The sequence below is a fragment of the Coffea eugenioides genome, chromosome 11, assembly GCF_003713205.1.
Source record: "Coffea eugenioides isolate CCC68of chromosome 11, Ceug_1.0, whole genome shotgun sequence".
NCBI classification, from domain to species: domain Eukaryota; kingdom Viridiplantae; phylum Streptophyta; class Magnoliopsida; order Gentianales; family Rubiaceae; genus Coffea; species Coffea eugenioides.
In genome coordinates this window covers 42,542,065-42,569,220 of record NC_040045.1, presented here as the reverse complement: position 1 = coordinate 42,569,220, position 27,156 = coordinate 42,542,065, and the positions used below count along the sequence as shown (strand labels likewise).

Here is a 27,156-nt window from a genome sequence, read left to right as displayed (position 1 = left end):
AGAGATTATTTCCATTCTTTCTTGTGATACAGACCTCTCTTTTTCCATCATTAATTGACTAAAGCTGGTTAGCTGCACAGCCCTTCGTGTGAAAAGGGTATTCCAACTGTCCCTTAACTTTAGGGGTCCCTTTCAAGATGCACTCACTACTCGTATATCCTATCCTGCCTAATCTCTTGCCGATCGATGTTGGATAGCTTTATGGTTGAGCTCCAAAAATTAAGGTATGCGTTGGACGAAAATCAGAAAAGACACTTTAATTATGACCATTTTTTGCCTATAACGAGCAAAAAATATCCAGTTTTACTGCATCACAAGTTAAGAGAACAGGAGTAAGTAAGTGCCAATTTAGACAAAAGAACCGAATAGAAAATTGCTTGATAGTTGTCATTTTTCAATAAGATCGTAGCATAATATTGGTACAGTCGAATTTTTCCTACAATTGTCCAGTTATTATGTCTTTTAATAAAATAATGTAACGTAGATTTATATAACTTTGTTGTAGTCATAAATTTTATTCGTGTACGCTAACTCAACCCATTAATACAACGAATACACCAAATAAAGTGACTTGGTGGATCTTCAATATTCTCATGATAATCAGAACCTTTTATTGAATGAAATACATAAACACACACTTAAGCAATAAAACACAGATGCAGAACACCTGCAATTATCAGTTTTAATAGCACGACAGCATACTGTGGATGATATTAACACAACAAATGAAGATAGAGTGAATGGCACAAACCCAAAAGATCTTATTAACTTTTTTTTTTTTTTTTTTTGTCTTCACAGTGGGTATCTGGGTCCTGGTACTGGTAATACCTGATGATCCCAATTAATCCCACTGCGGACCGAGAGAGAGGCTGCCCAGCGTCATCCGACCAATGTTTACTCGGGATTCGAATGCTTGCGGAGGCTCTCACCCAACTGGCCTACAACCACCCGCTCTAGCCCTGGAAGGGCAGATCTTATTAACTTGTTGATTTCATTTATTAGAGCGTGTCCTGTTTGTACATTATTGGTGGAGGATGGGAATTGAATTTTGCAGAGGATTGTTGATGCCATTCATTTACCAGTACACTTGCAAAATGACAAGAAAGAAGAGGGTGATATAAATATTCAGTAATGAACGTCTTATCGATATGGACCCACAGCATAAATCTGACCCAAACCTTATCCAAACCGAACGAGGATTTTTTTTATTTTTTTTTTAAATTAAAGTTGCAGGATCATTACTGCCTTCCATTTTCTCTTTTGCAATGATCATTTTCAACCAAGAATACAGTTTTAGAGTATATGATTGTGATTGAGCAGTCGGTAGTATTAATGGTCCAAAACCAAGTCGAGGAATATAACACTGAAAAGAATATTAAGGACTTGCTCAACTATAATTAAAATATTTAACATATTTCGGAAAGGATAGCAGTAGCACACACGTATCTTGCTGACACGTATTAACTTAGTTGGTAAAGATAAATCAAAATTTTATAAAAAATCAAGTATTCACAGCTCGCTGCTGCTGGTGATGTGAGATTTGTGTGAATAGGTAATCTTGGATACTTAAACTTTTTATAACAGGAAAAAGTTGATCACCTTCAAGTTTTGAAGAATTTGGTTGTAACAAAGATCAGTCAAATAATTGGCTTTTTGAGATCTTGTATTAAGGACTAGTTGGACAGGATTTGAAACTTGCATGCCTTGAACAAACAGAAAGAAGTGCAGAGCTATGGGCCTCCTCCTTTTCTTCTTTTTTGGTTTATAATTATGACAGTAAGAACCAAGAAGAGAATTGCTACTATAAGTTATCAGCCAAGACAATGGTGATGGCTCATGCCTGCCCTCAAATGGAGTTAGCAATATGTGCAAAGAAATGGGCCATCAGCTTATGTCATGGTATGATAAGGGTAATGCTAGATTCCCCAAACTGGGGTATTCAAGTCTTGATTTGTCATGATATGGGGTTCTGATTAGTTGGGAACTTTGCACATCTTTTACTTTGAGCCTCTCCATTTTGCCTCTGCTGGATGAGGTTTATTGCTTGAGATTCCAAAACTGACTGTTCTTGATGTTTTCATCATATAGAACTTTTTTTCTTTTTTTGGCCTGGGTGGATGGATGGTGGAGGTTAGCTGAACTGAAGAAATGATGGATTGATATGACATCTTCGCTACAGACACCAAGATAGGTGACATAAAGTTGGTTTTGTAGCATATGGGAATAGGTATGGATGGAAATGGCATAATTCACTTTCAAAACAATGGCAGAACATTAGAAGGCAGCAAACTAAGGGAGCAATGATGAAAAAGGAAATTCCACACCTAATCTTTTACAAAGTCCAAGCAGAAAGGGAATTATAAGAATCTTCTTAGTAGTTAAAAAAAAAAAAAAGAGAGTTTATTTCCAATATAACCCTCCTGTCCAAAAATACAAGCCAAACACCTACTCATGGGACCTAAGATGTATAATCTACAAAGTTTCAAACTCAATCCTTGATGATTATTTAATAGTTCAAAAGTCAGTACTTGTATTCCCTTTCTAACGTAACTATTGCCACAAACTCCAAACCACAAATGTGAGACAGATAAGAAGGTTTGATATCTCCATCCATTCTCATTATTTCATTTTTTATCTCTATTTTTTGGGGTTTTCTCCTTTCCATTACTCTTTTTTATATATATATATATATATATATTTATTTTTTATCTTCTCAAAGCAAATAACTACTCATAGAACCAAGAATATACAATCAACAAAAAGTTTCAAACTCAACCCCCTTGGTGATTATTTAATAATTCAAAGCTAATGAGGCCTCTTCTACATCCATTAACTATGACTTGTGATATTTGAGGATTTAAATCTTACCAGAAATTTTTTTTTCTAACATTTTATTTATCGGAATTAGTCATGCATCTGTTGATTGATTTATTGATTCTAGTATATTTAAGATATAATTCTTGGAGATTATAATTTTGTTTCATACAGTTCACCTATTTATGGTACCGATTTTCCTTTTTCTTTTTCTAAATTAAAATTTTGTCTTTCCTCCAATTATTTTATGTTAAATTTTCTTTTTTCTTTGTGGGCTTGGTTTGCTTAAAAGTGTTCAAGGGGATCACATATTTAGTAAAGAATTTAATATGCATTTAGAGATGCTTGTGATTGACATTCTCTCCAACATAGAACGCGTCAGAATTTAGTTCATCTTCAATTGGCAATTTTAATTTATCCACGGATGTAAGCAGAAAGCTTGACTATGGGAATAAAATATAAAAGTACATCATCATCTCTGATATATTTTTCTGAAAGAAGATTAGTGTGGCAAAAAAACTCGACCCACTCTATTGAATGCAATCTAAGCGTCAAATTGCATTGATTGTGACCTAATCCATCTGCTCAAGGTTAACTTCAACCATTACTAGCGTATTTTATAACTGTTTAATAATTAAGCCAGTTCATGGAACAGCCACTACTATGGCAAGCCATCTTTTTAAATGTACCCATCAATTGGTAGATTGAAATGTTTCACTGCATTATTTAGTTGCTCAACTTTTTTCACATACCTAATGGCTAATCCTATCTCAACCACTGAGCTTAGCTCAAACTCCACCTGCAGCAAAAAAAAAATCCAAGAGAGGTGCCATAACACCCCCTTGGTCTAGTCATGTCTGCATATCTACCAGCTTCCTCCCGTAGATTAGGATAGAATAGGTTATACAACTGTTATCGTTATCGGGAAAAAAAAATAATGACTAATACTACTATCTCTTGCTAATTCTTTATAGCAAGCTTTCCATAGTTCTCTTCCATAATCCTTATCCCCTCAATGGCTATTAAAAAAGAAGAAGAAGAAGCAGCCTGCAGGCAATTCAAAAATTAAGCTCCTCCCCAATCCAAGAGGAGGAAAAAGAGAAAGAAAAATCAAATATTATCATATAGTTTTTTAAGTTGATCAAGATTCCAAAAGGGCAGATTCTTGAATAGTCAAAAATAAAACCAAGCATACAATAAAGGGCGACACATATAAAAAAAATGGTCCATCAACTGGTTTTAGGGGGACATACCCATGAAAAATTACCGAAAGCTAAAGCAACAAAGATGGAGACCATAAAATGTTTAAAGAAACAAAAAGGAAAGTGCTCACAAAGTAATAAGAAATTTGACAAAGATAGCTAATGTAAGAAGATGAAATAAACTAAAGCGAAAAATATCACCACCCTAGAATAAAGTACTCTGTGAAGTGTGCAAGCCTTTTTTTTTTGAAGTGTGCAAGCTACTACAACACTTTGTCAAACTTCTATTTGAACAGGTATGTCTTCAATACTTAATCTAATAATATATCTCAAATTCAAAGCTTTAATTCATTAATTACCTTTTCTAGTTGTTCAATAACACCTACTCCAGAAGATTATATTCATGAATGATAAAAGTTACCTTGAAAGGATTTTAAATTTTGCCCCCAACTTAAGTCTGATGGAGTTATTTAAATTATATGAGAGTAATTTTTTTTGGGTAAAAAGATGAGATGTAGCCCACCTAACTTCCTTTTACTCCCTACCTAAAACACATTAAAAAAAAAAAAACTCTTTTAGCCTTGTTTGAGAAGCCATTTTCCTCGGAAAATTTTTACGTTTTCCAACTACCTTTACCTCACATATATTAAATCGTCACAATTACCTTTACTTTATATACATCAAATCGTCACAGTACATTTTTTTTTTTTTTTTAACAAAAACTCCAAAAAATAGCAATCCAAACAAGGGTATGCTAATAGTATAGTGATTTTTTTACACTAACAGCTGTGACTGTATGCTATATGAGTACAATTTGAATTTCAAATTTGAATTCATATTATGTGGTATGATTTAAACATGAAATTCTACACTGACAATGTATAAAAAATTTATACAAAAAATATGGATTAACTTTTCGTATTAATCTTTTATACACTGACAGTGTATACACCATTACTATTGAATGCATGACAAATTATCTGAATTTAAATTTAAAATTCAAATTTTGCTCATGTTTCATACATCCATCCATAATTGTATACACATTGTCCGTATATAAAATATTTACTTTAATTTTTTGAATTAATCTTTCCTATACTGTCAGTGTATACACTGGTTGAGTTGGATGAATGACACATTATCTGAATTTGAATTTAAACATTAAATTTTATATATGTGACATATATCTAAACCCATTAATGCATATACTGTCAGCATATAAAAAAATTATCGTAAATTTTTTATGTAAATTTGTGCAAAAAAATATGGACTAACTTTTTATGTACTGACAGTATGTTGACTTTTTATTCATTTACACTACTTACTAACGTAAACAAAAAATTGTACTTTGACACTATATAAAAAAATTTACTCAAAAAAATGTATTACTGTATAGAAAATACAGGGAAGAGAATGTACGGAAACTGAGAGGGTTTATTCTTTTCAATCTTTTTAGTATATATTTTATCTCCTGTCTGACAAAAGGGTAACTGAAAATATTTCTTGCTTCAATCTTTCTCTCTGGTCATTTATCCGTTTACTTTCTAGATTGTAGTATCAGTTTGTGTTTGTGTGTGTGCAGGTAAGTGTTCCGAGAGTGTGTTTTGTCACGATCATTGGATGCACGTGGAAGTCCAGAAGGTAAATTCTTCTATTCTGATTAGAAAATTGATATATTATTTGGTGGTACAAAACAACAAAATGTACATATCAGATTACATTTGCACTGTTTTTAAGCTATAAAATCATAAAAATATATTGCTGTATTTTATGGGCATATATAAACAGAGTGTTGATACCCATCTTCTTCCACCTTCGTCAGTTTCTTCCTTCTCTACCGTCTCTCTCTCTCTCTCTCTCTCTCTCTCCTACTTTGTAAGCATCTCCTTTCCTCTCCTTCTCCCTTAATTTAATTACTTTACTTTAGTTTCAGCAGAGAAACATAAAATACTTGTGCTTATTTATCATAACAAGCTCATATATCAATATTTGAAGTATTTTTTTTTTCCTTTTTTCAACATTATGATCTTTGAAATGGAGTTTGTCAATGTGATGCAATGTGAATTGGGATGGTTTTTTGATCTGGGTTTTGGCTAAAATTGTTTAAAATTGCATATTTCATAATTTGCATGTATGATATTTTCTTGAAGAGGGGTTGATCCATTGTTGATCAACATTGTAGCTTCCAGCAAGAATTTGGTAATTTAACTCGACATGCAGTGTAGTCTAGATGTTGTTGATGCTATCTTTCTTGTGTTTGTCATTCAAGAATTATGAATTGGATTATTGTTGTGAGAATTAGTGCTAATGCCAAAAAGTTCCGGCGGTGCTTTTGACTTTATTGTGCGCGAGTGCAAGAATGCTTGCTCAATTGTCATTTTCAGTTGTGATGATCCAAAAGTTTATTTTTTTCTCACTTGGACAGGATATATGCTAAGAAGCATGTTTCTGTTCAATTTTGTGAATGTTGAGTAGGCAGTTGTTGTTGCATGTTTAGTTAGGACTGATCCTGGTTCCTTTTTGGTTCTGTTTATGTATGGGAGATGTCTTGATATTGCATGTTTCATCAGGACTGATCTTAGTTCCTGTTGTTTTTGTTTATGCAGAGGGGCTGTGTTTCATTTTGTTGTCAGAAGCATGGCACTTTGTGGGGCTAAAAAGGATGGAAGAGAACTGAAAATTTACGAAAATACAGATGAACTAAGTACTGATCTGGCAGACTATATTGCAGAATTATCAGAGAATTCTGTGAAAGAACGTGGAGTGTTTGCCATTGCTTTATCTGGTGGCTCCCTAATTAGTCTGATGGGGTATAGATATTGTATATTCCTATTCTGTGTATTTGTTTTTCTTCCCTTCCTTTACATGATTTAACTGTTTTGGCAGTAAACTATGTGAGGCTCCTTATAACAAGACTGTTGATTGGGCCAAGTGGTATATATTTTGGGCTGATGAACGCGTGGTGGCAAAGAGTCATGCTGATAGCAATTATAAGCTGGCAAAGGATGGCATTCTGTCCAAGGTAAGCTCTGAGCAAAGTATGAAAATCTGCATGTGATTGTCCATTAAATTAGTAACCTTCCAAGGCTTATGCACGAGAATGTTCTTCTCTGCCTCTGAATGATGCATACAAAGTATGATCTCCTTTACCGCAAACTTTCTGATTTTGCTTGTAACTGGAAATAATCAAAGTGGATAAGATCACAGAGTCATATTTTGTTTTCTTTAGTTGAATATCTGTTGGCTAACATTTGATGGCAAAAATATTCTTTTAGCTAAAATATCTGGTGGCTAAGAGTTTTGTTGACTGCTTATTTAGGGAACAGAGTGCTTCCCTGTTAGCGGCAATAATTGCCTTTTTTTATGTTTTGCCGTAAGAGCTGCCAAGTGGCAAAGATGAACGTCATTGAATTGTCGACACAGTATGTATTTATCATGCTTGTGCATCACCAATTATTGATTTACAACACGTTCTTAAATGGTTATGAAAAGTTTCGACTCTATGTCGCATGACAAATTTGGTCCCTTTGTGTTACGGCGAAGCTTGATGTACGAAAATTGGGTACATCAAATTGGGGACCTGACAGCTGTTAACGGAAAGGAGTATGTGTATATATTAAGGTTATATAATTACCTTGGTTTTCACATATGCAGGAGGGCTGTGTAAATTTTCCTTCAGCTTATTGTGAAAAGGATGATAGGTTCCTTTTTTGTAATGGTAGTTCCATGGCATTATCCTAGGCTTCTACGGAAGGGGAATACATTCTGACCATGATGTATTTCCCATAAATAAGTTAAATTTATGTTAGATTTATTTCACAAAGTGCTCCTGGTTCTTCTGTTTTAGAGACATCTTCACTCCAAATATGCCTTAATATTTGTCATTGGGAGGAAAACGAATCTAATTTAATGTCATCAGTTGCTTTGTGGTCAATTTGTTATTAGACAATTTTGCGCTTGACTAGCTTTTAGCGACACACATTTGATGCAGATAGAAATGTGAAGAGAGAGAAGAACTAGGTAATGAATGGGATTCCTCGTTATCATTGTCTAACACAGTGATGCTTGTTAATGGAAGCTGCAAAACAACGTAAGCGGACCTTTTAACTTCTCAGGGGAGGGTAGACCAGTAGTTTGAATGACAAGTCCCCTTTCCATATTCATGGCATGGGTTCTGTAGTATCAAGAACCTTCATGATTTTATCAATTGTGTTCTATACTGTGTACTACATTAATTACCACATATGGAGAGACCAGGTTGTCACTGCTCTAGTTTGCGAAGTTGTATAATCATGAGAGATCTAAGTGGCGTTCAGAGAACAGGATATAAAGAGAGTTTATCAGAATTAAAAGTACTATGACTGATTTTATAAGGTATCAAGTGCACTGATTATGCTTTGGCTTTTCAGGGTTAATATGATCTACAACTTTTATCCCTGCTACCTTGACAAGAGAAGATGGATATATGCCAGTGGAGATGGGCCAAAAAAAAAAAGTATTGTCATCGCTTTAATTTCTTGCGTAGAATGTGACCCAAAATTTTTGGGCACATGTAAAGTATCGGATGTGGCACAGGTGGTATTTTGGTTTTAGGATGATGTCAAAGATCTTGAAACATTTATGCTTCTGAAGGTGAAAAATCTTGAGGATTCTCAATTATGTTGCTAGGTGAATAATCTTGGCAAATATATCCCAAACTAGGGCAATGCATGTCATATGTCCTAATGGTTACTGGTGCAAGGAACACATCTGCAACCCTCTTGTTTTGGTTTTGGGAAATCATATTGATTTCTTTTGAGGAAATTTATTCTTGTAGGGGAAACAAATTCTTCCAAATGTTGTTTAACTTTAATTTGTTACTGCAACCTAATAAGTCTCCCCTTTGTTCTTATAAGGAGGGGCAAAAAAAACTTCCTGTTTGTTATGGCAACAGTCACTTGAGTTTTCTTATGAATTGGCGTGCCATGGGACATAAATGGAAAGAAACTGTAAGCATTTTTGCTTCATATTGTTGTCACTTGCATCTATGCGTTGCAACTTTATGCTACAGCTTATCTTTGCTTTGTTGTTGCTCTCACAAAACTTGCCAAGTTGGATGTGTTTATTGACATTTATCATATTTCTCAGTCCGATGTAGGAAAGCATAATGTTCTTCTCCTATTCTATTGTTTTCTCATTCCAGCATGATTTTAACTATGTGTTTCATTATCAGGTCCCTGTTATTCCAAGCCATGTGCATTCTATCAATGATACTGTATCAGCAGAAAAAGCTGCTGAGGACTACGAGTTTGTCATCAGGCAGCTTGTGAGGACTCGTGTAATCAATGTTTCTGATATCTGTGACTGCCCAAAGTTTGATCTGATCCTTTTGGGGATGGGTCCTGATGGGCATGTCGCGTCGCTCTTTCCCGGTCACTCAGTGCTTGATGAAAAAGAACAGTGGGTGACTTTCATCACCGACTCACCCAAGCCCCCACCTGAGAGGATCACCTTTACTTTGCCTGTGATCAACTCTGCCTCCAATGTGGCTGTGGTTGTCACTGGTGGCAGTAAAGCAGATGCTGTGCACTTAGTAGTTGATGATGTTGAGCCTGACCATCCGTCATTGCCTTCAAAGCTGGTCCAGCCAACCAAGGGGAATTTGGTGTGGTTTCTGGACAAGGCAGCGGCATCAAAACTCGACGGCACAAAATTTTCCGAGTAGGGCCTGGCACGTCTTGTCTAAATGTATGTCTGTATGTAGTGAAGGATATGGAACGTTGTTGATTCACATTTCCTCTATGGATCTGTCTTTTTCTGTTTCTTGTTTTAGACAGTTAAGAAGGAGCTCTTAGACTTGGATTAGTCTCTTCCTCATTTTCTGGCCTGCATACTTCTTGGAAGGGGTTTGTAAGTGTGATTATCCATTTTGTTAGAGAAAGCAATAAAATGTTGGCTCTTGACACAAAATGTTACCTTGTTTGGTAAGTAGGTAACATTAGGAGTACTTGAAGGTTGGAAAATTCAGCTAGAAGCTACCTGGGCTGGTTTCATGAATACTTGTATTAGCTTATCCAAAACATAGAAGCAATTCTTTTCCATTAAACACAAACCCTCTCCTCTTTTCAGTTCAATAATGCTATGGACACCGCCTGAAGGTGGATACAACTCGTTTTGTAGTAGCTTTGGCCAACGCAGTCTAATGGCTAAAACTGAAAAGAGGCAAAGGAAACAATTACTGAAAGCATATGCACTGCCCTATCTTAGTTTTTTTTTTTTTTTTTTTTTTTTTTAAATTGACTTCATATGTTCATGTCCAAGAAAATGAAACATCTAAAAATTCTGTTGGCAATTGGGTTTTGGTTGTGCTAGTTTAAAGATATTTAAATCTAGATTAAACACGCAAGCTATTAATTTGTGTGTAATTAGTTGATTTGTACAAGTAATCGCTGACCAATCCCCTGTCTAGTTTGGTTGTTGAAGTAATTGTTCACAAATCCCTCTTAACTGCTGTACCAGGTAAAACGTTGCAGTATTAGCCTTGACTTTTCTTATAATGCAATGGCTAAACAACATTGGCTCTATACAAAAGAGTAAACATGAAGAGAAAAAGGTGAACTTGTTAACAGAAAACCACACCATCTAACTATTATTCACCCCATCCTTGAATTGACTTCAGATATATCTATGAGCAAAAGACTTCAGATATAAGTTCAGATATATATGACTTCAGATATATATATATGAACAAAAGACTACCAGATAGTCCAAGATCTGATGTACATTATTAGCCCATGAAATGTGACAGAGAAAGATACAACTTGTTTGCCAACCAAATATTCGTTCATTCTCTCTGGAAGTCCAAAGGAAGAAACAGAAGTTACATTTGAGGCAGGGCACTACATTAACTAGAGAATCTTGACTAAGTAAAGCTTGATGTTTTGATGCTATGAGATGTACAGCACTCAAACGCTAGCACAAACTTACGTGCACAACTGTAGCAGTGACTAAAAGGGATGATTTAAAACAAAAGACAATGTTTACTTTAAAAGAATGGCAAAATTTAGCTTGTCAGAATCATATGAAATAAACGATCCTAATGACTGGAGTATCAATGGCATTAGCTCGCACGCACCAATGTTCGAAATTCTTTTTCTGTTATGGACCTTATCCCATTCGAATCAGGAATAAAATCATCTTCCATACCTTCTTTAGCAGGGTAACCAAGTTTCCGTGCCTGTAGCCACTGGTCTATTACTCCACAGCTGATAGCATACTTGATAGTGTGTTCTAAATAACCTTTATCAGTTAAAAGATGTGGCTGGACTGTCAACATCCTCAAAATCCCTAAGCCATCATGCAGGAAGCAATTAGCTATGAGCTTTCAGTTTCTAAGTGAATTTTCATGTACCATTGAAAAATAAGTAGCATTCCAAGACTTTAGAGAGAATACCACCATGTGTAGTAGACAAACAAGAGGGAGACAGAAATAACAAACAAAGTTTACAGAGATTTGAAGATTGTTTAAAAACATCATTTTCATGTTAAATTGAATGGTGAACATAAGAACTACATTATTTGCCTTACTTCTGCTTTAATTATGCTCGTCATCTCCCTATGAGTGTAATAATTTTAATCTAGATGACTATCAACATCTAACGGGATCAAATGTTGGTGGCTGTAAGTTGCATCAATAAATTCCTAGAGCTGCCACATGCTAGATCCCATTGTTTTTGTGATTGTATGCATGATCAAATATGTAACAAACCATTTCTTACAGCTGCAATGACATTGTGGTATATGACATTATAAAAGGGCATATGGAAGACAGCTGCAACTTACCTGCAACAATTCCATCTCCAGATGCAGACATATCAGATGTATAAGGAGTAAGGGGTCCGTCCTCCATTCCAAGAACTGAACCATTGTGCTCCGTAGTGTAGTAATGAATCTTTGAAGTCCCATTTGTCACGAACAAAACCTTAAGATTTTCATGCCAAAGAGGAGCAACAACTTCTGGTGCATAATGAGTAAACTTAGATCTGTCATTATTTTTGGTGTCAAATTCCTCAGAAGCCTTGATGCCACAAAGAAATTCAAGTTCTTGCTTGGTGACCTCAATAACATCTGCAAGAGCCCATGCTTTCTGTATGAATGTCTTGGTTTCTTCACCAGATTGCCATAGTGGTAATGGTAAATTCAGATCATAAAACACAATTCCTCCCAACTTTTTTGAGATTTTGATGGCTTGCAATGCAGTTGATCGCATCTTCCGGTCAAGCAGAGAGAAAGTGTTGAAGTAAAACATTTTCGCCTGTATGCAAGTAACTAACAGTATCATAAATGAGATTTAGTAAACTAACAAATTGTACTAAAATTGTTGACGAACAAAAAGATAAAAACAACTATGCAAGATATGAATGAGAACTCCAGCAGAGTATGTGAATTATAATTAAATTATGAACAGCTGAAGAGTGACAATTTTACAAACCATTACATGTTTCATGTCACCCTTTTCATCTCAGACAGAAGGAAAATATAGAGCTCATAATTCTTAAATCATCATTTCAACCTGCCAAAATAACTTGCCAAAGTCCTTTCTGATGTTGCCTAGTAAGAGAAGTTCTATTCTCAGAACTACATTCCTGAAACAAGTATCAAAGACGTCCACAAAATGACAAAAAGAATAAGAGGCGTTTCAATTTTATTTTGCCAGACTCCACGGAATCTGATACCTAGTTCAGAAATTTTTTCATGATATTTTAAAAATAATCCAGAAACACTCATAACATGTATTTACATTTAACTTTCAGCATCCTCAGAGTTCAGCTACATTTGTTCTCTCCTTAGGCAGAAGTAAAGAAGACTTGAAACCAGGTGATTATTTGTTAACAACTAAGAATTTTACTTAAAAGTCAACAAAACCCTGTATCTTTTTCCATCTCCAAAAGCAAGACGAAGTAGGTAATCTTGAACAAGAATAAATCAAAACTAGAATCTCTTACCTCTTTCAAGATGTCAATATTAATCTCAGACGTCAACAAGGCATCCTCTGCACATGATTTGACACAAGTCATCCTCAAGCCACCCCTCTTACCTATTTTCATCTGTGATACAGCTGTAACTCTTTTGCTATCAATCCGAACTGATCTAGTCTGCACCTTGTTTAAGTTCAAAAAATATAGCAAAGACTGACCATAGGCATCATCTCCAAGTTTCCCCATGAAAGCTACTTTACCTCCCAAGCATGCCAGTGCTACAGCAACATTACTTGCACATCCACCAGGGGACCTAACAAATTTCTCAGGCGCCCAAATTGCATCCTTCTTTATTTCATGAATTTCATGATCTATAAGCCTGTTAGAACGCCTTCCCACAGGAACAAATGCATGTTGCGCTGCACCAAAGCAACAAACTAGAGGTGGCCAGCCATAAGTGAAGCTGATATCCTCTCCCTCATCCAAATCAAGCCCCATTTCCTGCTCACTATCTGTATCTGCAATAAATGCATCTCCTTCCTGATCACTAAATTCCATAGCACTATCTTGATCCACAGCATTATCAATCTGCTTCTTAGTTCTTCTCCGTCTTGTCACCTTCTTATTTGCTGCTTCTGCCTCCAGGTTATTAGTAGCCAATGTATCTGCAAGTCAAAAAGTCACAAATTTGCATATTAGCACTAAAAAAATTGAAACTAAAAGGTTGCTATTATCAACATAATAAGATGGATTCATTTTCAAGTGGTAGAAATTTGCACCTTTCTTCCTAGTTCGTCTGCGGGTTTTCTTGGTATTGTCACTTGAATCTGAAGTAGTCATATTTTCCTCATCCGTAGGATTTCCGTCCACGACAGATACAGAACCATTTTCTGGATTTTCTGTTGCCCCCTTCTTTCTAGTCCTAGCAATTGCTCGTTTAGATTTTGGTCGTGTCTCTTTCTCTACAACATCCCCCTCCTTTGATGCCTCCTGGGCTAATGCCCGTGTAACCTCTCTCTTGGAGACAGCAGTAAGATGCCATCTACTTTCTAATCTAGTATAGTGAAGTTCCGAAAACTTCATATTACTATTTGGGAAAAATGTCCAGCTTGACTGCCACCTGCATATTTTAGCAGAAAAATCGACATCTTGGTTTTTTCTAAACGCTCCATTTGTAAGGTTATTTCATCTTACAGGCAGCAGAATTGCGAGGCTATATTTGTAAAGTAAATTTCAATAATTCACATCCAGAAGAGAATGCTCCATTTCACTCATCCATATCCGTTCACCAAAGAGATTAAGGAAAAACAATACACAGCAAATATACATTCACAAACAGTGTAAAACATGTAAGAAAATTGAGATTGTAGATTCTCGTCAATGTTCAATACTGCATATTTTCCATAGTACCATGTGGCACCAAACAGAAGATTAAAGACAAGAAACTCCAGAAGACAGAGTACCTGGGCAGTGAAGAGAACTGCAAGAAAGATAGATGAGCCATAACAAGAAAGAGCTTCACTATACTTTCTCTGTGTAAAACCACTTAGCCCAGTCCCGCTGGGGTTTAAGGGTCACGCTCTAACTAGGAGAAAACAAGACGAGGGATTTTGGCCTTTTGGAATTTTAGTCTAGTTTTGTTCTCTTAAACCATATTTTAAAGGGATAATTTCAGAAACCTCCCTTGAGGTTTCATGAAATATCACCTAGCTCCCCTAAACTTTTTAAAATCTCACTTAGCACCCTTAAAGTGATAGTAGACCATATACTAATATCAAATATGATAAATTATCAATAATACCCTCATATTAAATTTTCTAAACTTGTTTTTCTTTTCCTAAATTTCCAACTTTTCTTTAACAATGTCTATACAAACAAACATACATATATACATACATACATATATGTATGTATAATTGAATTGTAAATGTCAATGAAATATAGGATTTAATTAATGAAATATTCAACGCATTTGGAGAATAATAGCTGCAGGTTCTTTTTATATTTTCCCTTTTTTGGTGTTTCACAACTTTATTGATTTATTTATTCCTATTCATGTAGAGCACAAGAGAAATAAAGTAATTGAAACTCTGAACTACAGTTTTTCAAATTCTGATTTTTTCTATAATAAAATTTTCATATTTCACACCCATAAAAAAAGTCTGTCTATTTTGAATAAATTTTTTGTGTGATATTGAAGTTGAATTTCATCTATTACTAAGTTTTTTTTGCTCAAATGTATGATTTTACATGCTAATTACCTTCAACGCTACGAAGGATTCTATTTGTAAAAATGATTTAAAAAATAATATTTGCTTTTACTATCTTTTCCTACTGTAAAAGTGACTATTAGTTGTAACATAAAATCTTACCAATTTTCATCTCCTCACTTTTAAGATGGTTCTGATTTAGTACTTTTTTTCTTGGTTTGTAAAATGTTCATTTTTTTTATAGCCTAAGGGTATTAAAGGCACTAAAATAATCTCTCTCCTCAAACATGAATTTTTTTAATATTACTTTTGGTTAGAAAGGCTTCCAATGTTATCAACATGTCAATTCGAGGGGTGCTAAGTGAGATTTTAAAAACCTCAAGAGAGCTAGGTGATATTTCATAAAACCTCAGGGGAGGTTTATGAAATTATCCCTATTTTAAACTTTAAAGGATATCGGCATTTCCTATAATGTAGCATGCCATGCTAATGACCAAAAAGTCCCTCAAGATTTTGGCAAACAAGCGTTAGGATTTAGGTCTGAGCAATTTGCTGTCCACAGCAAGCAGACCACCCACTCCTCTTCCCTCTATTCCTTCCTTCTCCTCCATTATGCTGTTTGATACTTTGCTGAGATTTGGCACGCACAAGTTTGTTGTTGTTTGGTAGGCCATAGCTTATTGTTAGTATAAAGTTCCGTTCCTTTTTGTTTTATGTCTTAAACTTTGTAGCTTCTGTTATTTCATCTTATTGAGATAATTTTCACGGGTTTGAATCTGGTTAATTCTGGAAAATCCAAACAGTTTTGAGGTGGGTCTTCACTCAAGTATTCAGGTTTAACACAATGGGTAACTGAAAAGGCCTCGGTTGAGATGAATTTATTGAAGAGCTTAGCGCCCAGCAAATTTGGCTGTAGAAGTACTGCTACCTGCAGGGGTAATCAAATTTATTTAATTTTTATTTATTTTATGGGAAGTTAAGCATAGCCCATATCCATGTTTTGTTATCTATAAATGGATATATCTCAAATAGACGGATTTTAGAATTTAAGTATCTGTGTGTGCATTTTACTGCTTATTTTGTCCAAAGTTGGCAAAAGTATTAGAGATGGAATATGCAGCCTGGTAAATTAGGAGAAAGTTTCTGGCTTATGCATTTGGGAAATGATTTTATGGGTGTTGTACTAATTGTTATATCCTTGTTATAGCAGCATGCTTTTCTTTTTTCCATTCATCTGCTGATGCATCAGTGGAAGTTCATTCCCAAGAGCAGGAAGTGGTAATTGCTTTGGGAAGCAATGTGGGTGATAGACTTCAGAATTTTGATGAAGCTTTACAGGCAATGAAAAAATCAGGAGTACAGATAACGAGGCATGCTTGCTTATATGAAACTGAGCCTGCTTACGTGACCGATCAACCTCAATTTCTCAACTCTGCTGTTAGAGGCATTACAAAACTTGGACCTCATGAGTTGTTGGGAGTGCTTAAGAAAATTGAGAAGGATATGGGCCGTACTGATGGGATTAGGTATGGTCCTAGGCTGATTGATTTGGATATATTGTTCTATGGAAGATTCAAGGTTCATTCTGATATTCTTACTGTTCCACATGAAAGGATTTGGGAAAGACCATTTGTGATGGCCCCTTTGATGGATTTGTTGGGAACAGATATAGATAGTGATACGGTTCCATACTGGCATTCATTTGCAAACCATCCTGGTGGGCTTTTTGAGTCATGGAAGAATCTTGGTGGTGAATCTCTTATTGGGAAAGATGGGATGAAAAGGGTTTTGCCAATTGGAAATCAGTTGTGGGACTGGTCCAAGAGAACTTCTGTTATGGGTATTCTTAATTTGACTCCAGATAGTTTTAGTGATGGAGGAAACTACCCATCTGTTGAGGCTGCAGTTTCTCAGGTTCGTTTGATGGTGGCAGAGGGGGTGGATATAATTGATTTTGGTGCACAATCTACACGTCCAATGGCTTCTAGGATTTCGCCTGAGGAAGAGTTGGATAGATTGCTCCCTGTGCTTGAAGCTGTTAGACAAATGCCGGAGGTGGAAGGCAAGCTTTTGTCTGTGGATACGTTTTATTCACAGGTTGCTTCAGAAGCAGTGGATAAGGGGGCTCACATGGTGAACGATGTATCTGGTGGACAGTTGGACCCCGGCATGCATAATGTTGTTGCTGCCCTCAAAGTTCCCTATGTGGCAATGCACATGAGAGGCGATCCATCTACAATGCAGAATAGTGGAAATTTGCAATACAGTGATGTCTGTAAAGAGGTTGCATCAGAGCTATATACTCGAGTTAGAGATGCTGAGTTATCAGGTATTCCTTCTTGGAGGATCATTATTGACCCTGGAATTGGGTTCTCCAAGAAGACTGAACATAATCTGGACATTCTCACAGGTTTGCCAACTATTCGAAGTGAGATTGCTAAAATAAGCCTAGCTGTATCACATGTTCCAATGCTGATTGGACCATCTAGGAAGAGATTCTTGGGCGAAATCTGTGCTCATTCTACTGCAGCGGATAGAGATCCAGCTACTGTTGCCTCTGTGACTACTGGAATCTTAGGTGGTGCTAATATTGTGAGAGTTCATAATGTAAAAGATAATTTAGACGCTGCCAAGCTCTGTGATGCAATTCTGCTGAGGAGAAGGTAGATTTGTTTCAAATATTTGGATTTGCAGGTACTTCATTTCTTGCTCTCGAGGAAGTTATCTCAAGTTTTCCTCTTTTCACCGGAGTTCAGTTGTAAAGAGCTTCCATGGTATAAACTTGATCTTCGCAGATTCAGGCATACTTAAAATTTCTTCATTCAGTTAGGTGCTGATTTAAGAATTACACAGAGTTCCTTCTGTAGCTGATTTCGTTTCTTAGATTGCTTCTAGTCGCCATTATCTGCCTATTTTCTATGTATAGTACAGATGAAAATTTTGTCCGCTCTCACGATATTTTTCTCCTGTGGTTAAATTGATCACAAAGTTACGCATTTGGTCCTTAAACAACACGAAGTGATTCATATCCGTCTATGTATATAAACTCTTGCATTTGCTTCTGTTCTTGAATATCAAAATTCTTCATCTAATTAGTTTTCTGGACAATTAGTTCTTACGGGCAAAACAGTAAAGAAGATGGCCTGGTTGTCATACGTAGGAATTCACTTGCATCCACTGTTGGTGTCACTGATGGCAAAGTTCCTAACAATGCAGACACTTCCATCAAATCTGTTTAACATAAATAGCAGGATAGACTTTCAAAATTAGTGTATTCTGCAGGACGGTCCAATTAAACATGAAAAAAGGCTACCAAAACTGCTCCACTTAGTATTACAACGAACTTGGATAAAGTGGCAGTGGATCAAGCTGTGTTAGACAAGGACGCATCATGCTGGACTAAAGCAAAGTGGCCTTCTGAGAGACATACAGGGATGACAACCCAATATGTATCTTCAAAAATCCCTCTTATCAAAATTCTAACCCGTATATCTAAATCTTTTGCCAAACACTATCGAATAATAGTATGAATTTTAATTACTATTGTCAAACCCTCTTGTGCGGGAGTTGAGATTACTCGTGGAGTACTCTCTATTTGCTAATCTGAATTATTCAAAAAACTTATCTTTTGTCAAACTAAACTTAATTTATACATGATAATTAATCAACACACTATATTGAATCCTAAATTTGGATAGAGCCATAGAATCTACATGTGAAAATTTCATTATTTTATAAAGGGTTAAATTGACATCCTTCCATTTTAATCTTTCCCGTTTGAGACTTTTAGTTATGGATTCAATTGACATTCTTCCATTTTTAATCTCTCCATTTGATACTCTTAGTTAAATCATGCCTGACTGTTAACAATTTCAGCAAATATCCAAAAGAAGATATTGACAATTGTTTTCAAGAACATTTTCAAACAATAATGAGTTTTAGATAAAACTTGACAAAGAACACTTTACAAGAAAAGTATGAAGAACAAAATACAAACTAAAGAGAACAATCAGGTTGTGGATTGTGTAACGAGTTGGCTTACAGTTATATGTTATTGTACTATAAAATTGAGATGTGTTATTGGACTATATAAATTATATATATATATGGTATCAAGTTTTTAAGATCCTTTACTAAAATCCTATTGAGTTACCTATCGATAAGCCCTCATTAATACCAAACCGCAACGGATAACTCAGCAATCTGGATTAACAATAGGATATGTATCACATATATCAGGCTTTACCCTACTCATTGCCATCCCCACAAACAGGCGTGCTGAAATAAGTATTCATTCTCCAGTTTCCAAAACAAAGTTTAGCAACTACAAAGCATCAAGTTGTTAGGATGCAATAGTTCTCACCGACCCAAAGCCTAAACATTCTCCCCTCTACATATAACTGCTTAAGCTACGGTATCCGTGTTCTTCATGGAAACTAACTATTCTGCATCAAAGCCTCCTCTTCAGCTTTCCGCATGGGATCATTCACAATATCTGTCTCTTCTTCCTTCTCACCTTCTCGCTCATCAGCCATCTTTTTCCTGTGTAATTCTTCTGCAGCCTGCATTGCAGCTCGATGCTCTGCTTGAAGCCTCTGCATTTCCTCTTCCTGCTGCTGTCTTTCGAACCATGTGTCAGCATCCGCCCAAACTGAAAATAAGAAAAGCAGAATAGATGTTAGGTCCTGGGCACCAATAGTAATCTCCTCGATAATCTATCCTAGCTAAAATCCGATTAGTTCAAAATCAAGCCATGAACTCGCAAAAAATACAAAGTACAGAATGAAATTGCATTTAGAACTCACTCTTAACACAACAAAATGAGTTTTCTTTAGAATGGAAGGTGTCCCTTACCAAAATTATCACAGTTCAAGAACCATCATCTTGAGTCAAGCTTTTCACTATCTCATCAAAGGGATGGGTAAATGATTAGCTACATAGACATGAGATCTTAGTTGATCATTTTATGTCATTACCCTGCTGTTCATTTCATTTCCTACAACCAAATATAAATTGAAAGTACCCTTTCTTCCACTTTGAATGGATGTACGTTCTTGGCTCACTCTAATTTACTGAGTAAAAGATATACTACCAATAAGAATTAGAGTAACTGTTGCTGCCTGGTTAGTCACCCTATTTCACACTAGTAATCGAACTTTAGCTAAGTTGTCTTGACAATACGAGTAAAGTTGGCCTTCCCTGATCCAGAAGCCATCTGATCTTACAACGGCAAACTGGACTGACAAAACAAGAATATGCTACAAGTTCCTTTTTGCAGCATAATAATTTCCTGTCATTCTGGGGAATGGCTAGTTCATCCTGAGTCAATTAGGTGTTAAACATGGGTCTTTTACATTAACTTATAATGCATCTAACCGTTTATAATTTTATGCAGGAAGACATAGGGAAAAAAGATACACCGAACAGTTTGTAACTTTTATGCAGGGTGTCAAGGAGAAAAAGGATACAGCGAATGGACAACAGTTTTGTAACCCTAATAATAGTTGAAGAAATTTTGGATATGATTATGACCACTTAGCAGCTTGCTTTCTGAATAGCAAAAATGAATTTTAGAATCAACACAGCATATCTGTTCTTCTCATCCCTCTTAAAAATCTTGATGTGGTTGTATGAAAACATGCAATTTCGGCTCTTACATGCTGAATCAGCCAGCATTGAGGGCTTATTCCACAAGGCACTCTATTCTAACACATCATCCAATGATCCAAATACCAAACTGTTAAGAAAGATTTTACAGGTCAAAATCTCAGTTTCATTTTCTCTCAGGTTTAATTTTTCCAATAAAACCATACAGTCCCACAATACTTTAGAAATTAAAACAACCACAAAATCCCATCATAAAACAAAAATACTTTAAAAATATACACAAAAGAAGATAAAACCAAAATCAGGGAAAAGAAATAGGGAAAAGAGCTTACTGGGCTGGGCGGCCCAACCCTGTTCACCACCCTTAATACGTTCGGGGAGGGCGTAATTGACGGTGAGAACACGGCCGTAAAGTTCAGCTCCGTCCATATTATCCATTGCGGCGGCGGCATCTTCTCTCTCGAGGAAAGTAACGAAGCCGAAAGAGCGGTGCTTTTGGGTGGCTTGATCTAACGGCGTCTTAACGTCTTTAATGTCGCCGAAGGGAATGAAAGCGGAGTGGAGGATGGATTCGTTAACTTCCTCCGCCAATCCTCCGACGTAAAGGGTGTTCTTCTGCACTGCCTGGTTCATGGTTGGGTCAGTGAGACCTCCGACGAAACGTCTCTCCGGCTGCAAATTCCATTTCTAGTCTCCGCGGTTATTTATACTAGTATTTTACTACCTTACTAGTAAATTTTATTACTAATATTTCTGTAAGTAACAAATAGTTTTACGGAGTTTTTTTTTCTGAAAAAAAAGTTATGAGGGTGATTTGGCTAGATTACTATTCAAGTCAAAATTCAGACAAAACTTTGACTTGATTATTACTTAAGCCAAACAATTTTTTTTGTAAATTAAAACAAGTAAATCTAAAGTAAGTAGTATAGTATATGATATGGTATATATGTTTGTTTTATTTATTGTAGTATATAAGTTTTAATTTTTTGTATATTAAGTTCTGAAATATTAACTAAAACTAAATTTTGTTTCGATTTATTTGATTCCCGAGTCGATTTTGAGAACTGACTTCTTAATGATAGCTTAAAATCTATTTTGCCTAAAATTTTTCATTTTAATTCCTTCTTTTCATTAATAATGTGGTATATATGGTCAGCCACAACAACTCAAATATATCAAGCATGATTTCCAACTCAAATAATATAATATTCATTCAAAAGTTGTAAAATATTTGATTGTTGGGATTTTGACTTTAGTACTTCAGCAACAAGATGAAGATATCACCGAGCATACTTTAATTTGTTATGACTCACCTTTTTCCATCATAGGATTTTATTTGTCAATAGATGAAACGTCAATTAAACATTAAAGATACTTGCTTATAATTGAGCTTCTACGCCTCACTTGGCATCATATGGCTCTTGCTGCCATGGAAGTTCAGATTGTTGAGTGACTCTTCAATACCAGAAGAAATAAAAACGAAGTAAAAGACACAAGAAAGACAAACAGAATCGAAATTGCAAGCTCATTTGGCTTTAAAGATCCTCCGCCAACCTATAAGAAGGTATCACTGCAGTAGTCAGTTCTGCTTGGAGGTGCAACAAATGAATCACAAAAAATGCTCAATCAAATGTTTGATCTTTCAACCTCTTCCTTCCCCTCACCCTCCCCTCTTCCTGCCAGAAACTAGTCTTTACTATGGTTTAAAAGGTTCGAGCTGTTATAAGCTTGCAGGGGATGAGATGCAAATTGGATCACTTCTTTCTCAAGTATAGAAAGCCAACAACCGCAGATATGCCTGCAACAGCTACTGGAACAACCCAGTATCGCTTAGTAAACTCCACAATCTTCTTTGAGATGTCAGAAGCTTGCTCTGCTCGAACAATTTCAAGTTCAGGGATTGCCAGGGAAGATTCGTCTAGCTCCCCAATGCAGAATTTCTCCATGAGTTCCCTGGCACTTTTGCTATGCCCAGCATCCTCAAACTCGTCAGTGGCATCTTTCCCTTCACAAATAACAAACGCTCATCATGTCAAGTTAAAGATATAATTTCCATACAGCATACATGGCAATTTATCACATGTAAAAAGATCCAATTTGAAAGCACTGCTGAAAGATGTGAGAAACTGCAGGCCTTAGGTTTCATACCAGTTGCGGCGATTAAAACATCATCTCCACCAGGATGCTCATTCAAATAGGATGACACATCATATACCTGGTAATGCAGAACAAAAAATGTCAAAATGAAGAATACATGCAAAGAGTGATACAAGGAGACAAGAAAAGAAAACAAATTGTGGAGAGCTTGGTTCCTTGAAAAGAAGGTTGAAAACTTGGGAGTTAAAAAGTGGTTGGTTAACAATACAGCTTGCTAGGATGATTAGTGGTCTAGTGTTCATGGATCTGCACATTCTTTGTTTAAGAGAGAGAGAGAGAGAGAGAGAGAGTTACTGCACTCCAACTTTTGAAGGGCAATGCAACAATAGTATCAGCCCAACGTTGAAGGGTAAATGCAACAAGAGTATTGGGATTGATGCATCAACTACTTTTAAGGACTAGAAAGTAGTCTGGCGGATGACATCCCAGTTATTAACTTACTCCTCCCAAACCAAAATAAGTAACCTTCTAAGTCACCCAGCAAAATATACAACAAAAATAATCCAAATGGAGACTTTCAAACCATATCAAACTTCACTGCTCATATTGAAATGCTTATTGAGCTTAATGCTTGATGGGGACACGAAATTGCAGTCCCAGAAGAAAAACCATTCCATTCAGATTTAGTCAGCTTATCTGTTATCCAGCAGAGTATGATTACTCTAATCCACCAGAGGAAGGGGTAGTTCGATGCAAGGTGCCATAAGAATCTCTTTATTCTACTGTATATTTCCTTCTCATTTTTTCCCCACCTAGGGCTTGTGAAGGAAAAGCACAACTATAAGCACAAAGACAATTATCCCAACGGTCCAGCTCAAGACTGCCTGAATTGCAGCAAAGATGAGAGAAAAACGAGCTACTTCATTTATAACGGTAAAGTTGGGACTAACAAACTGGTAAGACTAACTATAGTTTAACACATGACTTCCTCCAGTCACTTGCATCACAATTAGCTTTGCCTTCTGTCTTTTTTAGGTGATCCTGACTTCAATTAGCAAACAGTCAGAACAAACTGCATCAGACTACGCCATTTGTAATAAAAAATTATAGATGCTAAGAAATTGGCTTTTTATCTTTTTATTTCAATAAAAAAAGATTATCTATTCTCAGAAGACCGGCAAGCCGAACCTTTTACCTATTTAAAGCCCAGGGAATTATGTACCAATGATCAGAGCACATAAAATTTTCAACCCCTATTGAAGTTAATATAAAAGCTTCAAATCCATTCTTAATTTGGTCACCAATTAGAACAGATTGCACTATACAGAGGCTCAATTTGCCAGCAAAAGATTTTATATAATCCTTCAAGCTGAAGTATAGGCATAATTTTGTTAAGAGCCCAAAAAAATCCATATGAAACTGAGGCTAATTATCTTCTATTACAGAGTTAAAGAGGGTGGTAGAGCAAACTAAAGAAATGCTAGATAGGGCTAAGAACTAAGAAATGTGCCTTGGAAGTAAATGCCAAGCCACCAAGCAAACAACTCGCTCTCAACTAAATCATCCAAAAAAGTTTCACTACTTATTTGTTACTTAAGAATCAAGCAGGTGATGTTCTGAAGGCTTATGGATGGCAATCAAGGACACACTGAATAGAGCAAACAGTGCAAATTGACTTTGATAAAACATTCACATGCAGAAAGCTCCTGCCTTTACAGCATTGCATCTGCCAGGACACATCCTTTAGACATTGGTCAGACCATCTAGTCAACTAACAGCCAACGTATGAAAACACAGACACTTTGAGACATCACCTCATTTATCTGTCAAACCCAAACTCATTCTTCTCGAGGCCAACAGAGCCTTGTACAACTGCAGCAACTTCATGATCCAGAAGGATTTAGAGTAATATCAAAGACTCATTCTTAATTCATGTGCAGTATCGGTACAACTTCAACATATTAAGCCAATACCTACCTGTCAAAACTATATGATGGGATGGGAATTAAGTGTGATGAAACAGCTACCATATACCCAGCTTCACTAATCTTTGCGTACACATACTTCTTCAATGGAAGAGACAGAGTTCTGTGGTATTAAAAAATTTTCAATTGCCTTTTGTTGTCATACTAAAGCTAATATCCAAAAATTTGCCTGACGGTCGCTTAAAATCCATGTATAACTTAGATGCGCACGAACACATACAGCTTCACCAATCACGTTTGCCGTTGTAATTCAAAAAAAAAACATTGTTCCCAAATGAAAAGCCGACCAAATCCTATGTAGTTAACGCTAAATAACTTAGGCTCAGTCGATTTAACCCATAACTTGAATCCAAAAGAATGAATTAGCCCATCCAAGGTATGAATTTGGCATTAAGCTCAACCAATTAGCATCAAGTCCCAAACATCAAAGCATATTACACAGCTAAAACCTAAATTAGTAAAACTTCAAACCAGATATTGTATCTGAAAATTTTGAAACTAAAAACACATCCACAGACAACATCAATAAGCAAATCGCACAAAGTAATATTCCATATTTCCTTAACCGAAATATATAAACCACAACGCTGCAAAATACAAAATCACGTTAAACCCCATTAAATTACGGACAAGAAAAGAAACAATACTAAAAACAATACTACATTAAAAACAATAATACAGACAAGAAATACTACATTAAAAACAATACTACAGAAAAGAAATACTACATTGAAAACCACATTAAAAACAATACTACAGACAAGAAAAGAAATCCTGAATTAACCCATTAAATTCCTAATAATAATTGTTAAAAAAGGAAATACAAGAATAGGGAAAAGGGTTTGACCTTTCCATCAATGACAACCCAACAATCCTCGCTGGTATTATGCTGAGCAGCTTCTTGCATTGTGTATAGCTTTGATAATTTTGCCATCTTTCCTTGCTTTTACTAATTTTCTTTTCCACAAAAATCAAATCTTTTTAACTACAGTAACAGTAATTTGTAGCTTTTCGTCAATATCTCCCCTCTCCCTTGAGTTCCCTCAAGTCTTGAGAGGGACGGTTTCGGCTGCTGTAGCTGCTGGTTGAATTTTGGGACAAGAAAGCTAGCACCAGAGTATCTTTTTCGTGGGAAAGGGGTCGTGAATGTGATGCTCTGGCGAGCCGGTTCAGCCGGAGTCTCGCTTCAAATAGATAACGATTGCAAAGCACGTTGTCATTCAGTTAAACGCTGCCTGGCGGCAGCGCTTTCTAACTATGCATAAAAGTCGTCCAAAATGGGGAAAATGGCCAATTTAATCCTCAAACTTTTTTACTTAAATCAATTTCATCTTTCATTTTTTATTTAGATGTTTTTAGTCCTTCAACTTAAAATTAGTAGCCAATTTCATCCTTTTGCAGCGGTACCACTTTTTGACACAAAAATCACCACCAAATTAAGGACAATATAGGAACTACAAGTTAAAGATCAAAACAAAAAATCAGAAAATGCTAGGGGGTAAAGCTGAAAACAGTTCATCTTTTTCAATGAGTAGATGCATCTCTGATTCTTCTTCTTCGGCTAGCTCTTGCCAAACTTCCAAAGAAATATGTCTTTCTTTTTCCTTTAAAACCTTCATCAACATTGTTTTTGTACATCATCATATGTCTTGTAATTTTAGCCTACAATTAAGACTTACTAACATATAAAATTTTCGTGATAAACCCAAGAAAAGTATTCAAATTAGCAAATGGATTAGCTATTTTCTAAGCATTCCCTTGTTGATAGTTACCTCATCATCGTCGCATCAGAGTTTGGGAAATAGCTTCCTTAAATCATCATTTTAAATTGCAAACTTTTTCTTCGACTTCTTTACATCCTTATCCATCCCTCTTGCTGCATAGTCCCACGTAGACAATTGAACTCCGATGCTAGCAGTGGATTTTGTTGGGGAAACGAGTCTTGATGAATGGGCTTGTATTGGGGTTCCAAAAAATAAATGAATTAGCAACTTTGAGTTGGGCTTTGGAGATTTGGTTTTGAAATTCCACTGGTTGCAGTTTCGTGGGGTTTCGTCACCAGCCAGAGGTGGAGAAAAAGAATAATTTGGTTTACTGCACCTTTTGTTTTACTCCCCAAACTAATGGAGAATTGGTTTTCTCACCAATGTAACAGAAAATATTTTGTATTCATTGTTTTAAAAATGATCCCTATTTTGTAATTCCTATATTGCCCTTGACTTGATGGTGATTTTTGTGCCGGAAAAAGTTTTACTAGTGGCGCCACTGCAAAAGGATGAAATTG

General features: G+C 35.9%; 5 protein-coding genes across 7 annotated transcripts; 2 read left to right on the top strand and 3 right to left on the bottom strand.

Annotated features, from left to right (window-relative positions):
* Positions 1 to 5,567: 5,567 nt before the first annotated feature.
* Positions 5,568 to 10,198, top strand: LOC113753707 (probable 6-phosphogluconolactonase 1). Of its 2 annotated transcripts, none has more exons than XM_027297934.1 (4): positions 5,568 to 5,657; positions 6,623 to 6,826; positions 6,903 to 7,038; positions 9,229 to 10,198. In XM_027297934.1, the coding sequence occupies exons 2-4, from the start codon at positions 6,654 to 6,656 to the stop codon at positions 9,718 to 9,720; spliced, it is 801 nt and encodes a 266-aa protein (XP_027153735.1). In that variant the 5' UTR covers positions 5,568 to 5,657; positions 6,623 to 6,653; the 3' UTR covers positions 9,721 to 10,198. The 2 variants fall into 2 exon arrangements, with proteins under 2 accessions (XP_027153735.1, XP_027153734.1); XM_027297933.1 differs by lacking the exon at positions 5,568 to 5,657 and adding an exon at positions 5,834 to 5,891.
* Positions 10,199 to 10,758: 560 nt separating this feature from the next.
* Positions 10,759 to 14,558, bottom strand: LOC113751159 (fructokinase-like 2, chloroplastic). The gene is made up of 5 exons (XM_027295055.1): positions 14,437 to 14,558; positions 13,753 to 14,093; positions 13,001 to 13,638; positions 11,838 to 12,309; positions 10,759 to 11,342 (listed from the first exon to the last, which is right to left on the bottom strand). The coding sequence occupies exons 1-5, from the start codon at positions 14,475 to 14,477 to the stop codon at positions 11,116 to 11,118; spliced, it is 1,719 nt and encodes a 572-aa protein (XP_027150856.1). The 5' UTR covers positions 14,478 to 14,558; the 3' UTR covers positions 10,759 to 11,115.
* Positions 14,559 to 15,733: 1,175 nt separating this feature from the next.
* Positions 15,734 to 18,195, top strand: LOC113753954 (folate synthesis bifunctional protein, mitochondrial). 2 transcript variants are annotated; one of them, XM_027298232.1, is made up of 3 exons: positions 15,734 to 15,848; positions 15,987 to 16,119; positions 16,391 to 18,195. In XM_027298232.1, exons 2-3 carry the CDS (start codon positions 16,056 to 16,058, stop codon positions 17,848 to 17,850), a joined length of 1,524 nt encoding a protein of 507 aa, XP_027154033.1. In that variant the 5' UTR covers positions 15,734 to 15,848; positions 15,987 to 16,055; the 3' UTR covers positions 17,851 to 18,195. The 2 variants fall into 2 exon arrangements, with proteins under 2 accessions (XP_027154033.1, XP_027154034.1); XM_027298233.1 differs by having other exon boundaries at positions 15,734 to 16,119; positions 16,394 to 18,195.
* A 1,173-nt stretch (positions 18,196 to 19,368) lies between these two features.
* LOC113753076 (peptidyl-prolyl cis-trans isomerase E) lies at positions 19,369 to 21,489 on the bottom strand. Its single transcript, XM_027297160.1, has 2 exons — positions 21,123 to 21,489; positions 19,369 to 19,834 (listed from the first exon to the last, which is right to left on the bottom strand). The coding sequence occupies exons 1-2, from the start codon at positions 21,421 to 21,423 to the stop codon at positions 19,620 to 19,622; spliced, it is 516 nt and encodes a 171-aa protein (XP_027152961.1). The 5' UTR covers positions 21,424 to 21,489; the 3' UTR covers positions 19,369 to 19,619.
* Positions 21,490 to 22,281: 792 nt separating this feature from the next.
* Positions 22,282 to 26,070, bottom strand: LOC113753173 (cytochrome b5). Its single transcript, XM_027297271.1, has 3 exons — positions 25,720 to 26,070; positions 22,939 to 23,005; positions 22,282 to 22,795 (listed from the first exon to the last, which is right to left on the bottom strand). The coding sequence occupies exons 1-3, from the start codon at positions 25,804 to 25,806 to the stop codon at positions 22,545 to 22,547; spliced, it is 405 nt and encodes a 134-aa protein (XP_027153072.1). The 5' UTR covers positions 25,807 to 26,070; the 3' UTR covers positions 22,282 to 22,544.
* Positions 26,071 to 27,156: the final 1,086 nt, after the last annotated feature.